Source organism: Lycium ferocissimum, chromosome 8 (assembly GCF_029784015.1).
Source record: "Lycium ferocissimum isolate CSIRO_LF1 chromosome 8, AGI_CSIRO_Lferr_CH_V1, whole genome shotgun sequence".
In the NCBI taxonomy this organism is placed as follows: Eukaryota; Viridiplantae; Streptophyta; class Magnoliopsida; order Solanales; family Solanaceae; genus Lycium; species Lycium ferocissimum.
The window spans coordinates 8,189,161-8,202,688 of record NC_081349.1 but is presented as its reverse complement, the minus strand read 5'-3'; the positions used below and the strand labels follow the sequence as shown (position 1 = coordinate 8,202,688).

The following is a 13,528-nucleotide window of genomic DNA, read 5'->3' as shown; positions in this document are numbered from 1 at the left end:
CTTTTCACGGAGCTGCAGAAGCAAAACAAAATTGCAACGAAACTGCTAGTCTTTTGAGAATGGCTATTTTCTTTCATCCATATTATTTAAGAAAGAATTATTCAGACTAGAAGCGAATAAAAAACTTGGCTCTGATATCATTGTTGGATAAATCACGGGGCAAGAACAACATTGCGTACCTTTTAGCGCAGCGGAAATCGTTGAACTTGCCACCAAAAGAATCTCCCCAAGTCGAACTTTGAATCACTAGGAAACAAAGCTAATATTCACAAACTAAATGTCTTTCTTCTTTTGTGTGTAATGTTGGAAGAAAATTGGAGAAAACTTTTCTCTATTTTTTTAGAAGAAGACCAGTTTCAGAAGTACCACTTCTCTAAAATATTAAAGAAGTTGAAAACCACGTTTAGTTTTTGCCTCTATTTTAGAGGAGCAGTTTCTGTAACAATATGGTAACTTCTCTGGGAAGTTACATTTAAACTTATCTCTTTCATCGGGTCGGGTCAGCCAATTGGTGCGACCCACAACCCAACATCCAACAAGATTGTTCAAACATAATTTCCATATCAAGGAAGTCTCTGTATAATTTTGTTTATTAAATAAAAATCAGTAAATCGTAGCAATATAATTTTGGGAGTAATGTTACAGGTGAATATTTAACATCGTGTAACATTAGCCATACAAGAGCTTTTGACTGCAAATACATCTATTTCACCTAATATTAGATGATTGTCATTTTTCATTATTCCGTATATAAGTTGGGATTTATGACAACAAAAAAAAAAGGGTGGGATTTGGATTGCTTTTGGATTCTAGATACGAATGTGAAGTAGTATCCCTGTCAAGAAACCTTTTTATTTGATTTCTTAAGGACGATGATTTGAATTTCATCTCGTTTCTAAACAAAAAAGTCTTGGAAGGACTCCGTTAAAATTGATAACCATCAACATTTAAAGTCAACAAGGTTTTTGTTAACCCTGATTATTCACATGTGTTAATGTTTTAATGATGTCATTATTACTATCATAAAGGAAGAGAATGCGGCAGACACATCCAGATGGAAAGAAGGAAGATATCCTATTAAGAATCCTTAATCACAGAGATAGATAAGGAAAACATGGATAGCAAATCTCCAAGACGTGAAGGAACAACCTTAAGAAGATCAATTAGGATCAACCAAATGGAAATCAAGTAAGCAGGTTGCAGACAGCTAGCACAAGATCTACCAAGAGATGACGAAAGTCAATCAATCAACCAGTGAAGATCTCAAGCTATGAACCATCGAAGGAAAGAAGATACCAAGGAAGATAGAAGATCAATTAGCACATCACTTCAAATCCCTAATTGAGGACAAACTCCCTTAGGTTACCTTAGAGCGAGCCAATTAGGATCAATCGAATGGAAAGATTGATTTATTGCCTTCTATCAAGACTTGAAGCAGCCAACTGTAAAAGAAGACCTCGCGAGACGAAGAAGATCACAACTTCACTTGAGCAAAATATGTTTACTCTCCATCTTGTAAAAAGCACTATAGTCTATTAAAGTCTTGTAGTGTTAGAAAAAGAAAAGAGAGGATAGATAGTTGTACAGGTCGAGGCTGTCACTAGAGGACAATTGGAAATTGTCCAAATTGGAATCACGGTTCAAGTTCAACCATCTCTGTAATCAACTTACCATACGGCTCTAAGGAAAACCTTGTAACCCAAGGGGACTAAATTAGACACCACACCAGTGATCCGAACCAGTATAAAAATCTTTGTGTTCATTTATTTCTGCATCACATTACTTATCTTTATGTGTCTACTAACGAAGTTTATAAGACTTGCAGGGAAGTCGACCATCTAACTTAGCAGTCGACTTACATAATTTAAAAAGGGTTGCAATAATATCCCCACCCATCCCTCTCTTGTGTTTCAGTTTTAATATAATATGGCCTGATTTACTAATTAAAAATAAAATTAAATGCAGAAGGGAAAAGGAATACTTATGAGGCAAATATATACACCCACGTAGTAAATCTAGTAAGTCATATATAACATAAATGAAGGCTAAAAAGAGGGGGGGAACAGAAGAGATCACGGTCAAGTAGTGTACAATAATTTGTTTGTGAAAAGAGTTTATGAGAATTGCAGTAGTTGTAAAAGAAAACATATACAATAAATACTCCAACCATCTTTCATTACATCCTGGAATAGCCTCTGTGGTCTTCATATTGCTCCATGAATTCATCGTTGAACTTTTTGAAACTTTCCATAATTGCAGGCATGTCCTCTTCGGCTGGCAAGATGGTTGTCCTTAGGTGGAACACCCTACATTGTTGACAAACTCAATGAATCCCACAATAAGCTATCTTAACGCGTTTCAAAAATAGTAGTAACATCTTAATTCCCACGCATACCCCCCTCCTCAAAACCAAAAACAACTGAGGCCTCACAATGGATTAAAGAAAAGTAACCCGAGGGAAGGGGAGACGGAGTTTTTGAGAATATTGAGGTATGAATCAACGGTGTTTCTAAAATCAAAATGTATATGCTTCTTTAAAGTGAAGCACACAGTTTCGGAAAATTAAAAATACTGTGTATATACGAATTTAATACTATAATAATCAGACTTCTTTATTAAAATAACAAATTTCTATGTCCGCTATGCAATAATATCGATATTAATCTGACTTTAGTTGAGATTCAAAAAATCGACCATTCCTCTTGGGATCAATTTACGCGTCAAACATATTTATCTTAAGAGCATATAAAGCGATGATCCTTCACTTGGCATCGCTTCATCACTTTAAGTGACGAAGCGATGGCTTTTAATAACAATGGAAATGCATATTAAGGGTATTTTGGCATTGAAAAGGTTTGTGAAAGGAGCAGCAATATGACAGTACTCCCTCCGGTTTATAATAAATGGTGTTTTTAGCTTGGGCACACCCCTTAAGAAAACTACTCACTCCTAGAAAGTCAAAACTGTTTTTACTAACTTACCTTAATCAAATGCCTTGAAAAAGAAGTAGCTCTTTAACGGTTTATTGGTTATGTAAAACTCCATTTATAAATTAAGGGTAAAATTGAAAGAAAAAAATTAAAGCCTTCTTGATTTTGCGAAGCACCACTTATTTCGAACCAAAATGAACAGCTAAAAGCACCACTTATTAAGAAACAGAAGGAGTAATAAACTCACCCTTCCTTTTGACCAAAACCCGAACCAGGGACAGTCGAGATGCCAGTAGCTTCCAACAGCCTCAGACAGTAGAAAACGTCGGGAACTTTCCCAAGCTTCTTTGCAGCCTCAATTGCTCTAGGAGGCAATCGTATTTGTGGGAAGGAATACATTGCACCTGAAATCATTTCCTCACATAGTTAAAGGGAACTCATTTGGCATTTCACTGAATAACTCACTGATGATTATAGGGAACTGTTGACTTGCCTTCTGTGAAATTACAAACAACATTTCTGCAGCTGTTGAAACCATCAGTCATCATGCGTGCCCTCTTCCTTAATGACTCGAGGACACCCTTACTGCAATCAGAATAAACTAATATTCATCATTAAAGATTGAGAGAGTGTGTGGAAAGATAACAGAAATTATTAAAAAAAAAAAAAAAAAGAGAGAGAAAAAGAAGTTAAGAAATTTATAAGTGATTCAAATGCTTGATCACAGTAGAGTGTAGACAGATATTGGTATAAATCCAATTTTTTTTTCAAAAAGAGAAGAAAAAAGGAAAAGATTGAATTATGATTTAGGATGCGTGTGACTTTAACCCCCCCAGCTACTTGTATTCACTGTACCTGACCAGAACATTAGGAGAAAACATGAGAGCCGCGCAATGATCAAGACCCCTACTTAGGTTATTCTGGGAGTTATGTTGGAGAGAAGTGCATTCTTTTAATAAAATTCGAACGACCACAGCAATTCCAATGGTTCTGCTTAAATGGGTGACAAAGTCATAGATGTATTTATAGCTTTAAGCTTCCTCTTCTTTGTACTTTTTTTTTATTATTATTTTTTTTATAATTTTATTGCCGAGAAATTCCCAAGGGCCTGTAGCACAAGGTTTGAAACTCGATAGATAATGGACCCACCCTTCTACCCTTCTCTACTTAAATACAAGGCTTTTACCTGTGCAGAGTCAAACCTGTGACGTACTTCCAGATTTCTAGTTCAAATATAGAAGATACTCAGGGGGCACATAGTTTCAAAGTTCATATCAAAGATCCCATCGAAGAGAAAAAAGTTCTTTTTTTGTTGCACCAATTTTTCAATTATTAGAAGAAAGTGAAGAATTTCATGGGCTGATGGCAGCAGTCATACCTCTCTCTAACAAATTGGTCATATGAGATATCTCCAGGTTTGGGTGGGTTCACCATGAGCCCCATCTGTAAGATACAAAAGAACAGGACATTACTAACAAAGTGGATTGGTATTGAAAAATGATGTTGCTCAATGTAAAGCACAATATTATTATCCGGAGGAGACAAGTAAAAATTGACTTACAAATATCTGTCCAGGTACATTTGGACTGAGTGATATTGAAGCAACCTTGTATATTTCTTCAACAGCCTGCAATATCAAATGTGAAAAAGGAAAGGTTCTGTCTTAGGTACATAAGAGTCCAATACCAGAAAAACTGTGTAAAGTCCAAATCCAAGAAAAACTTACATTGTCAGAATAAAATATGACCACAAGTTTCACAAGATAAACATTTTGAATAGTTTCCTTTTCTTAGAAAACTAAACTATTGTGAATAGTACTAAATGGTCCACTTACAAGATCCCCTAATCTCTTTCAAATTATTCTAATCAATTGACAAACCACGTCTCAATCATAAACTAGTTATGGCTATATGAATCATCTCTATCTACTCTCCCTTATTCGGGCCTTTCTGGTTCCAACACTAGTAATCTCTGTTGTTTCAAGGCATTGGGGTTATCTAGGGCTAGGGATATTCTAATGACACTTATCTTTACACTGGCATACAAGTTTTTAACTAGAGTTGAAAAGCTCCTGCCAAACACTGAACCATAAGTGTAACAACAACAACAACAACAACAACAACTAAGTCTTAATTCCAACTAGTTGCTATCTCACATATGGATCATCTGTTTCCTTTCTGTTCCCTTTTTATTTATTTATTTATTTCTATTTTTATTTTGAGAATGCTAATAGTTCCTTTATGTTCTCTTTTAGACAGTTTTCTTAGCTAATCCATGAGATCACTACATGTTTCACCATCACCACAAGAGTTTTATCAATGTAAACCATGATATACAACGTGGCACTGAGGAATAAGCACTTTCTAAAAGAAAGAAATATCAAGTGTATTCCTATCGCTACAGTTTGAATTGGAAGCGAAAGACAAACCCTTGGATGAATGTTGGTCATCTCAAAGTATCCTCCACGCTGTCCACATTCACCCCAATATCCTTTGGAGACAGTGTGAAACGAAACAAGCTGAAGCTCCTTGCTTATGGGTGGGCCCATATCCAATAAAACCTTCATATTTCGTGAATAACATGAAATGAGTATGTAGGATCTAAGATACTGGTTGGCTAATAAATTCTGCAGTCAGAAAATTTGCACATATACCTTTCTTGCACTTATGAAAGGGCGCTCATCTTGGTAAATGTTTTGCTGATACACTTCGTCTCCAAGTAATAGTAAATTTTCTTGGTGACAGTATTGAATTATTTGCTTAATATTTGCCACACTAAGACATTGTCCAGTGGGATTCCCAGGGTTTATAATCACCATAGCTCGTACCTAGCAGAAACAAAGAAATAAAATATGTACAGATTAATGTTAGACATGCCTAATTAAACACAGAGGACAGAATGCTTTAGGACATTAAAAGCGGAAAAGTAATTCAGCTATTATTTGAGCCATCCAAATGTATCTTGGGTAAAGGGACCAGTGCCCATTGAATAGCTTTTTAAGTTTTGCCAGTTTCTGAAAACGTTTGTAGTATTCAGTCCTACATGTGTGCTGTCTCTCTTATTTTCCGTTCTTTTCCTTCTTTGGGAGTCACAAGGGGGATGGGGAGGGTGACTTAGGTGTACAGACAAAGAAGGCTTAACGTTCACCAACCCTAAAGTTGCTAATAAAACTGACTTTAGTGAACCATACTCAGAATTCACATTCACATGAGACGATATTTTTCTGAATGTAAATGGAAAGCAGAAGTTCAGCATACTCACAGTTATTCCCTTGTATCGTGCCTGTTCAACTGATTGGCAAAGGTCATTGATATCAAGACCCCAGTTTGCAGTCTCTTCAAGGTAGTAAGGAACAAGAGAACCCCCTAATAATTGTATTGAAGCAGAGTATAGTGGATACTGGGGAACAGGGACCAATATCTAGCAACAAATATGCACTCATTAAGAATATGATAATACCTGTAAAAGATAAAACCTGGAGGTGCTAAAAGAAGGAATTGTCTAAGTTAAAAACAAGGAAGAAAATATGAAGAGGAAAATCTGTGCTATTCATATCAAATTATCAGTTACCCCATCACTTGGGCCACGAATGACACTGTTCAAGATCTGCATCACTCCTTTGCTAGCACCATCTGTGAGAAATATGAGTTCTGGATCACTGTCAAACAAAATAACTAGATGTCAGTTCAAGAATCAAATTTTGAGGACATCAAACCAGACCAAGTAAAATGGAAAGAGCAATCTAACCTTGGATATCCATCACGTCTCTCAATGAATTCTGCAACTAGCTTCCTTACACCAGGAATTCCACGGGAATCACTATAAGCACCTGCTTGACCAGCAAATATAGAATGCATCATTCCCTCTCTAAAATACACTGTCGCGAAACTAGGCCAAAATAATATGTGTTGCTCGGAATCAAGTGTCATAAAAAGAACACAGACCAGTAGTTAGTGATGGATACAGCCCAAAAGACGGGACTTCAGCTAGACGGTCAAGTGTCTGTGGTCTAATTTAGCTTTAGACACTGAGAAAGGATTAAATGCATAAGCCCTAATTTCACCAGTTCCCAAGTTACAATCTACCAACTCTCACCTCCCACCCCATCCGAAGGGATAAAAAGTTAGTAGCCCTTTAGGATATAAGAAATTACAGTGACTAAAGACTTTCACATGAAATAACACCAAGACTTCTTATCAAGAAGACTATAGATCATGATGTCACGAACATAACAAAGAAACTATAATCAGGAAAAATGAGTAAATGGTGAAGCAAGAATATGAAAATCATTAAAACATAAAAAATAAAAAAACGAAGAAAAGAATAATTATGACATGAAAGCAAAAACAATTTCTTGTTTGTGTTTTTGTTTGGCAGGAGAAAGAGGGACACAGCACAAGGAGGAGCATATATAACAATTAAAGGTTATCTGCGAAAGGGTACCTAGACCTCCAGAAGTCATTGCAAGCAACTGTTTAGCCCTTGCAATTGCATCAGCGGGGAATATGAGTCCCACATTTGGATCATCCAGTAAAAATGGAGCTTGACACAGAGCAATGACCTGAAATATATAGTCCAATGTTTTTACATGTACCAAACCTCAAGCATCTTAAAAACAGGCATTCAGCAACTGCAACAAACCTGGCGTGGAAATGTCAGTGGCTTCTGTCCAAGGGCATGGGGGTTACCAACATTTGTGAAGATGATCTGCAGAATAAGAAGAATAATGAGATAGTATAAACGAGCTTGGAATGAATTACATGGTCTTCATTCAAACGATTCCACAGAACATTAGGATTTACAAAATTCTTCCTGGTCATAGAACTCTGGAATAGATTAATCACTATTATTGTATAAATTGTTCAATTGTGGCATCACATCAGAAGAGCATGTACTTTCTCATGATTATTTAGATGAGGAATTGTAAATTCTTATGCATGTTCATAGATTCAAACAGGTTTTGGTAACAATCTAGGCTCTATACGGATGACTCCTTCAATGCTTCAAATCTTGCAAACTGCGTAAATTTTGCCTATAATTTCATGATTATAAAGGTCTGATAGACAACATTCCTAGTGCATGCTGGAATATTGAACTATGAGTGACTCAACGAGGGTAAATGGACAATAATATCTATTTTAAAAGTATCTAGTCCCTATCAGTACATGACAAGCTATAAAATGTCACCAGGCAAAATCTCTAACAGGAAAAAACAAGAACTACGGAGTATTTGACAACTTATACCTTTTTTCCTTCCTTCTGAAGCTCAGAAGCTCGAAGGTACAGCTCCCCTCTGACAGCATATTGGGTCTTCTTGACATTTTCATTCAGATTATCATAGTCTAATGGCTTAGACATTATAAGAAATTAGAGTTTTCCCTTAGTTCAAGTTCCAAGCAAAGTGATGCCCGTACTCGCAGTCTAGCTGCTTGGCTCAAAATCTACAATTATATGAAGAAACTATAAGCACTAAGAAGGAACAATGACTGGAAAGCAACAAAATGTAATGGCGGAAAAAAAAACAGAAAGTATAAGAAGATTAAGCAAATCACTTGCTACTGTGCCGACCAGAATGCTCAGTTCATTGATTATAAAACCACAACTTCCATATATAAAACCCCCAAACGCAATCAAACATATTATGCACAAGAAAAGTGGCAATCCAATTGCATATAACGTGATTTGGACAATCTATCAGTAAGGTCATGCTTGTGATTTTAGCAACATTAGAAATTGAAAAAAAAAAAAAAAACTGTAAATAGTATGAGCTGGGAACTAGAAAATCAACAATGTACGTGACCACATACACCCAAATCAAAATCTGCATTGACAGTAATCATAACAAAGACCGTTTGTAGAATTTAACAAACTCGCAGCCAAGTGTGTGACCTAGTAGTTAATAAAGTAGTTGCAAAAGCCTCTGTGAGCAGTTACCCGGTATATATGCTAGTGGGCACGGGTTCGCCCTAACCCAGTGGTGGGATTTTCAATAAGCGGGTTCAAAATATAAAAAAGTAAACAGACGAAAAAAACCAGGTTGATTCAACATCTACTATATATACATAAAAAATAATTTTAACCTTGTATATTAATTTTTTGCCAAAGGGGGTTTGGATGAACCCCTTCCACCTACTTGGCTCCGCCCCTCCTGAACCTAGTAGTTTGGTCCAAACCATGTATTTGGCTTAAAAATTCCATTGAATATATGTACAAGTTATTAATTTAGAACCCAACAACTTAAAAAGGCTAAAGTCCTCAACCCATAAATTTCAAATTATGGCTGTGCCTGCTAGTGGGAGGTAGCAGGTATCCGGTGGAATAGTCAAGGTGCATGCAAACTGGCCTCAACACCGCCGTTATTTAAAAAAGATAGAATATAACAAATTGTTGAAGTAAACAAATGCTAGCCAAGAAAATCACCTAAACAAAAGCTGCGTTATGCATAAGTATAGGATATGAACGACTGAGATGTCAATCACATATTCGTAACAGTAGGAAATCAAGAAAGATGACAAAAAAACTCCATCATACATAGCAGAAGAAAGATAAAATATTTGTACGTAAGCATTATTTTTGGATCCAATTAAAAATCATTATAACACACAAAGAATATGCAGAATCACAAACATAAACAAAATCTTCAGATACCCATTTATCAAATAAAGCATAAAATTTGTTACCAAGTTTAAAAGTATTGGACTCTCCCTTATAGAATCCAAGTTGACTCTTTTTAATTAAGTTTCATGAAATGGGTTATATTTTAAATAAATGAAAAAAACAACTTTAATAAGCACTAGAAAAGGGGGATCACTTACAGTTAGAGCCAAGTGTTGTGTGAAGCCTTGTTCAGAACTCAGAAGTCAGTCTGGTGATGTGAAAATAAGAAGTGCAATTCTTTTTTTTTATGTGTGAGGCAAATGGGGGATAATTATATATTATTATTTGTGTATATGTGGCCAAGTGTCAAGACATAAATTCCAAGGTGAAACCACAGCCACTGAACAATCGGTAGATTGGATTAATCTGAACATTAGATTTTTGCAACATATTGAATCACAAGTTTGGAGATAAAGCAAATCGTGGTGCTGCTTCAAACTTTAGAGTTGTGGTTTTGGTTCTTGATATATACATATCGCCCTCATTTTGCCAACGACAACATAAGTTTTTTCAACTATAAAGAAAAAAGGCCAAAAACTTCACAATCATGATTAAAAAATTATATTCAAATAAAAAAATTGAATTGAAATTTGGGGTGCGTGTATATAAAGACAAAAGGAAATTAAATAATAGGTCGAATGTGGGCTGCATGTGGTAACCATTACAGCGACTGGCACTGTTACAAGTGCTTGCATTTAATTGAACTTCAACTTTGTTGGATTTTATTAGGCCCAACCCAAGGTGTTAATTTTGGTTTGTAAGAGGTTAGCTATTGGGATGGGGCCTCAACTTCCGCAATGTTCAAGAGCCTAAAAGACTTCTAAATGCAATTATCTTATAAGCCCGTATCAGTGTTTACTGAATTGTGAACGGATCATTCGCCCAAATATCCCTATTTCCGGGTGGTTTTTAATTTTTTGGCACTTCAAATTTGTGGGCCTTAATTTTTGTCCTTCAGCACTTTTGGCGCGGCAAAAGTATAGATTTTAATCGGCAAAGTTTACATTTCGCTCGGCATATGTATCATAATAGCCTAAGTTATGCCGAACACAAGAAACTTTCAACACTCAACATAATCTGAAAGTTAATACACAACTTATGCGCATAAACTTAATTGCCACCGAACTTGTGCCGGGCGAGGCAAAACTTCAGTTTTCAAAGATAAATACTACATAACTAATGCCGAGCGAAGCAGGTTTGGATATATTCATTAAATGCAGCAACAAAGATAAAAATGAAAGACCACATATATGAGGGACAAAATTAAAGACTAGTGCGTTTAAAGGTAATCCGTGCAAAAAACTTCATTTTGCACTGTTGAAGTTTCTTTCCCTTTTTCCTGTAGTAACTTAGTGTATATTTACAGTTAAAAAAAAAAAAAAAAAAGAACTTTAGTTAGTTGCACACATAAAAGTATTTGTAGCTTAATAACTCTTTTGGACTTGTCTTGTTACATCCATTTTCACTAAAATCCTTGCAAAAAAGATCCTGGCCATGTTTGTTGTACAGTCATCAAGAACAGCGACGACTGTGATTTTAAGATGACATGCAAGACTATTATCTTAACATAAACGCCAACAAAAAATTTTAATAGTATTTGAGGATAATCTTGTGTCGGACCGGTCCACAAAGCAAGAATGACAAAAATACAAGTATATAGGTCAAATATGTGTAATAAATAAATTTAATCACGGTGAAGCAAATGAAAGAGATGGCTAACAAAGTGGCTAAGGCTATGCAATACGTGTGTGACAGTCATAGTGTTTGAATGCAGGCGAGCTCATTTAACTTTATTGTTTTCCTAAAAATAGGCTCAAAAAATAATTAAAATTGACATTCGGTTCGATCGGGGGTGACGTAAGGGAAGCGATGGTTTGCAACCAACGTCTTTTGCCCCAAAAACACTTTCGTTTGTTAGAGCCGCACAATTAAATATATATTAATTGTTCAAGGTATATACACACATATATATATACATAATTTTTTCTGAAGGGTGGGAGTGAACGTGCACTCCGATCCTTCCACGTTGGTCCGTCTCTGATCAGCAAACAAAAAGGTTCCAAGAGTACTCCCTAACCTATATTGCTTAAGGACTTCATGCCCCAACAATTAAGAGGGAGCTAGATTGGGCAGTTGCACCCACAATGGCACAATTTGAAGCACTTAATCATAAACATTGAAATTTGAGGTCCAGGACTTCATAACTACTAGCTTACTTCCAAGGGATTGTGGACCTGAATGTAGTAGCTCCTGTTTTTCTTCCATAGTACTGAATCCGATAACAATGGTCATCACTGTGGAAGAAAATCTGAGGTTTTACTTTGAAATTCCAATTTGATCTTAGAAACTTCTCAACAGCCCCTATAGTAGGAGAGTCACCAATGCAATATACTCTTTCGGTCCCTTTTAAGTAATTTTTAACCTTTTTTATTTGGTTCAAAATAAGTACGGAGTAATTTTTTACACACTCTTTCGGATCCCTTTTAAGTAATTTTTAAACTTTTTTATTTGGTTTAAAATAAGTGTTTTTTAAGAAACTAAGAGGTAACAATGTTTTTTTTCTGTTAAGGATTACACTTATCTAATAAATGATTAAACAAAGTGTTAACAAGTTTTGAAGGATAGATAAATGTTTTTTTCTTAAATAAAGTAACTCACTTAATTAATATTATTAATTGACTTTCTTAAGAGTGTGTCAACTCTTTAAAAATCACTTAAAAGGGATTTGAGGGACTGAGGGAAGTACTATTTTGGCACCCTACAATGGCGTTGTTTTGCTATAATAGTTTCATTAATTCGCATCTTAAAATTTTGAGGAAGTGAACTATTAAAAATTTATAATACAGCAAAGATTCTTCTTTCTTTTAATGAATTTATCATAACAATCTCTTTTATCGTATTTCTAGTTGAATTTGGTTCCCTATAGGCTTTTTTCATCATTTATGTGCGCTAAATGTATTCTTCGTCTTCCTCTCACCCTCAACGCTCCATCTAACTCCACCATAATAATGTTTGACTAAATTTATATTTACTTACCAAACATTAGAAAATTAAATAAATAAATCACTTATTGAAAAATGTATTCCATGCCGAATACACCTTTAGTTAACTTGAATTATAGAAGAATACAAAATATAGAATCTTTAGTTTAGTGAATGGGGTATAATAACTTGTAAGCACACATGCATTGAAAAATCATTGGTCAAGGTAAAAGGTCTTTTAAACATTATTCCTTCCGTTTCAAAATAAGTGTCGCTTTTTCCTTTTTCGAAAGTTCATTCAACTAATTTTTAAAATTAAATTAAATTAACTCAATATTTTAAAATTTAAAACTCAAAAATTATATAAAAGATATTTTAAATTATAATTCTTCTTAAATTACATTTTAAATTTTGTCAAAGCATAAATAATTTGAAAGGGGAAAAGTAATCTTTAAAAGGTTGCACATCTGTACTTTCTTTCTTTTATCTTTTTTTTTTTTAGAATAAAAATAATACTCTCTTTGTCTCAATTTATGTGGCACGGTTGGAATTTCGAGTTTCAAGTTTCTAAATTTTGATTGGAATTTGGTCATGGAAGCTTTATTTTATTTTATTTTTGAAATAAAACTTATATTTTTAGAAACTACGTAAAAGGTACTATAAATCACAATAATTACCAACTTAAAATATTTGAAAGGCAAATCGGTCAAAGAAAAACTTGATTGACTCTCGAAATTTCAACTATGTCACATAGATTGAGATGAGGTGAATATTAATAATAAGGTGGGCATAGTTTGGGCCAACCCGAATTCTGAATTCTTTGGATAGAATAGTTTGGATTTTTTGATTATGGATTGGACTTTAAATTTTATTTTTAAAATTTTGGAATTTCGGATTGGATATTGGATTTAGTACTTCGGAGTTATGGATATCCAAAAATTCGAAATTTTATACCTTATA

At 34.8% G+C, this 13,528-nt stretch overlaps 1 protein-coding gene across 1 annotated transcript; it reads right to left on the bottom strand.

Annotated features, from left to right (window-relative positions):
• Nucleotides 1-2,072: 2,072 nt before the first annotated feature.
• On the bottom strand, nucleotides 2,073-9,994 carry LOC132067169 (glutamate--glyoxylate aminotransferase 2-like). The gene is made up of 14 exons (XM_059460318.1): nucleotides 9,746-9,994; nucleotides 8,175-8,371; nucleotides 7,572-7,637; nucleotides 7,374-7,491; nucleotides 6,678-6,759; nucleotides 6,501-6,588; nucleotides 6,192-6,350; nucleotides 5,584-5,757; nucleotides 5,359-5,490; nucleotides 4,492-4,557; nucleotides 4,309-4,373; nucleotides 3,424-3,515; nucleotides 3,178-3,334; nucleotides 2,073-2,306 (listed from the first exon to the last, which is right to left on the bottom strand). Exons 2-14 carry the CDS (start codon nucleotides 8,286-8,288, stop codon nucleotides 2,177-2,179), a joined length of 1,443 nt encoding a protein of 480 aa, XP_059316301.1. The 5' UTR covers nucleotides 8,289-8,371; nucleotides 9,746-9,994; the 3' UTR covers nucleotides 2,073-2,176.
• Nucleotides 9,995-13,528: the final 3,534 nt, after the last annotated feature.

What these genes read in the sequence shown, in the direction of transcription:
- LOC132067169 (XM_059460318.1), bottom strand. Translation starts at nt 8,288, where the DNA reads ATGTCTAAGCCATTAGACTATGATAATCTGAATGAAAATGTCAAGAAG. An exon ending in TTCAGAAGGAAGGAAAAAAG is followed by an intron (nt 7,638 to 8,174) that starts GTATAAGTTGTC and finishes CTTATTCTGCAG; the next exon opens with ATCATCTTCACAAATGTTGG. An exon ending in CTTTCATAAGTGCAAGAAAG is followed by an intron (nt 5,491 to 5,583) that starts GTATATGTGCAA and finishes CGAAATATGAAG; the next exon opens with GTTTTATTGGATATGGGCCC.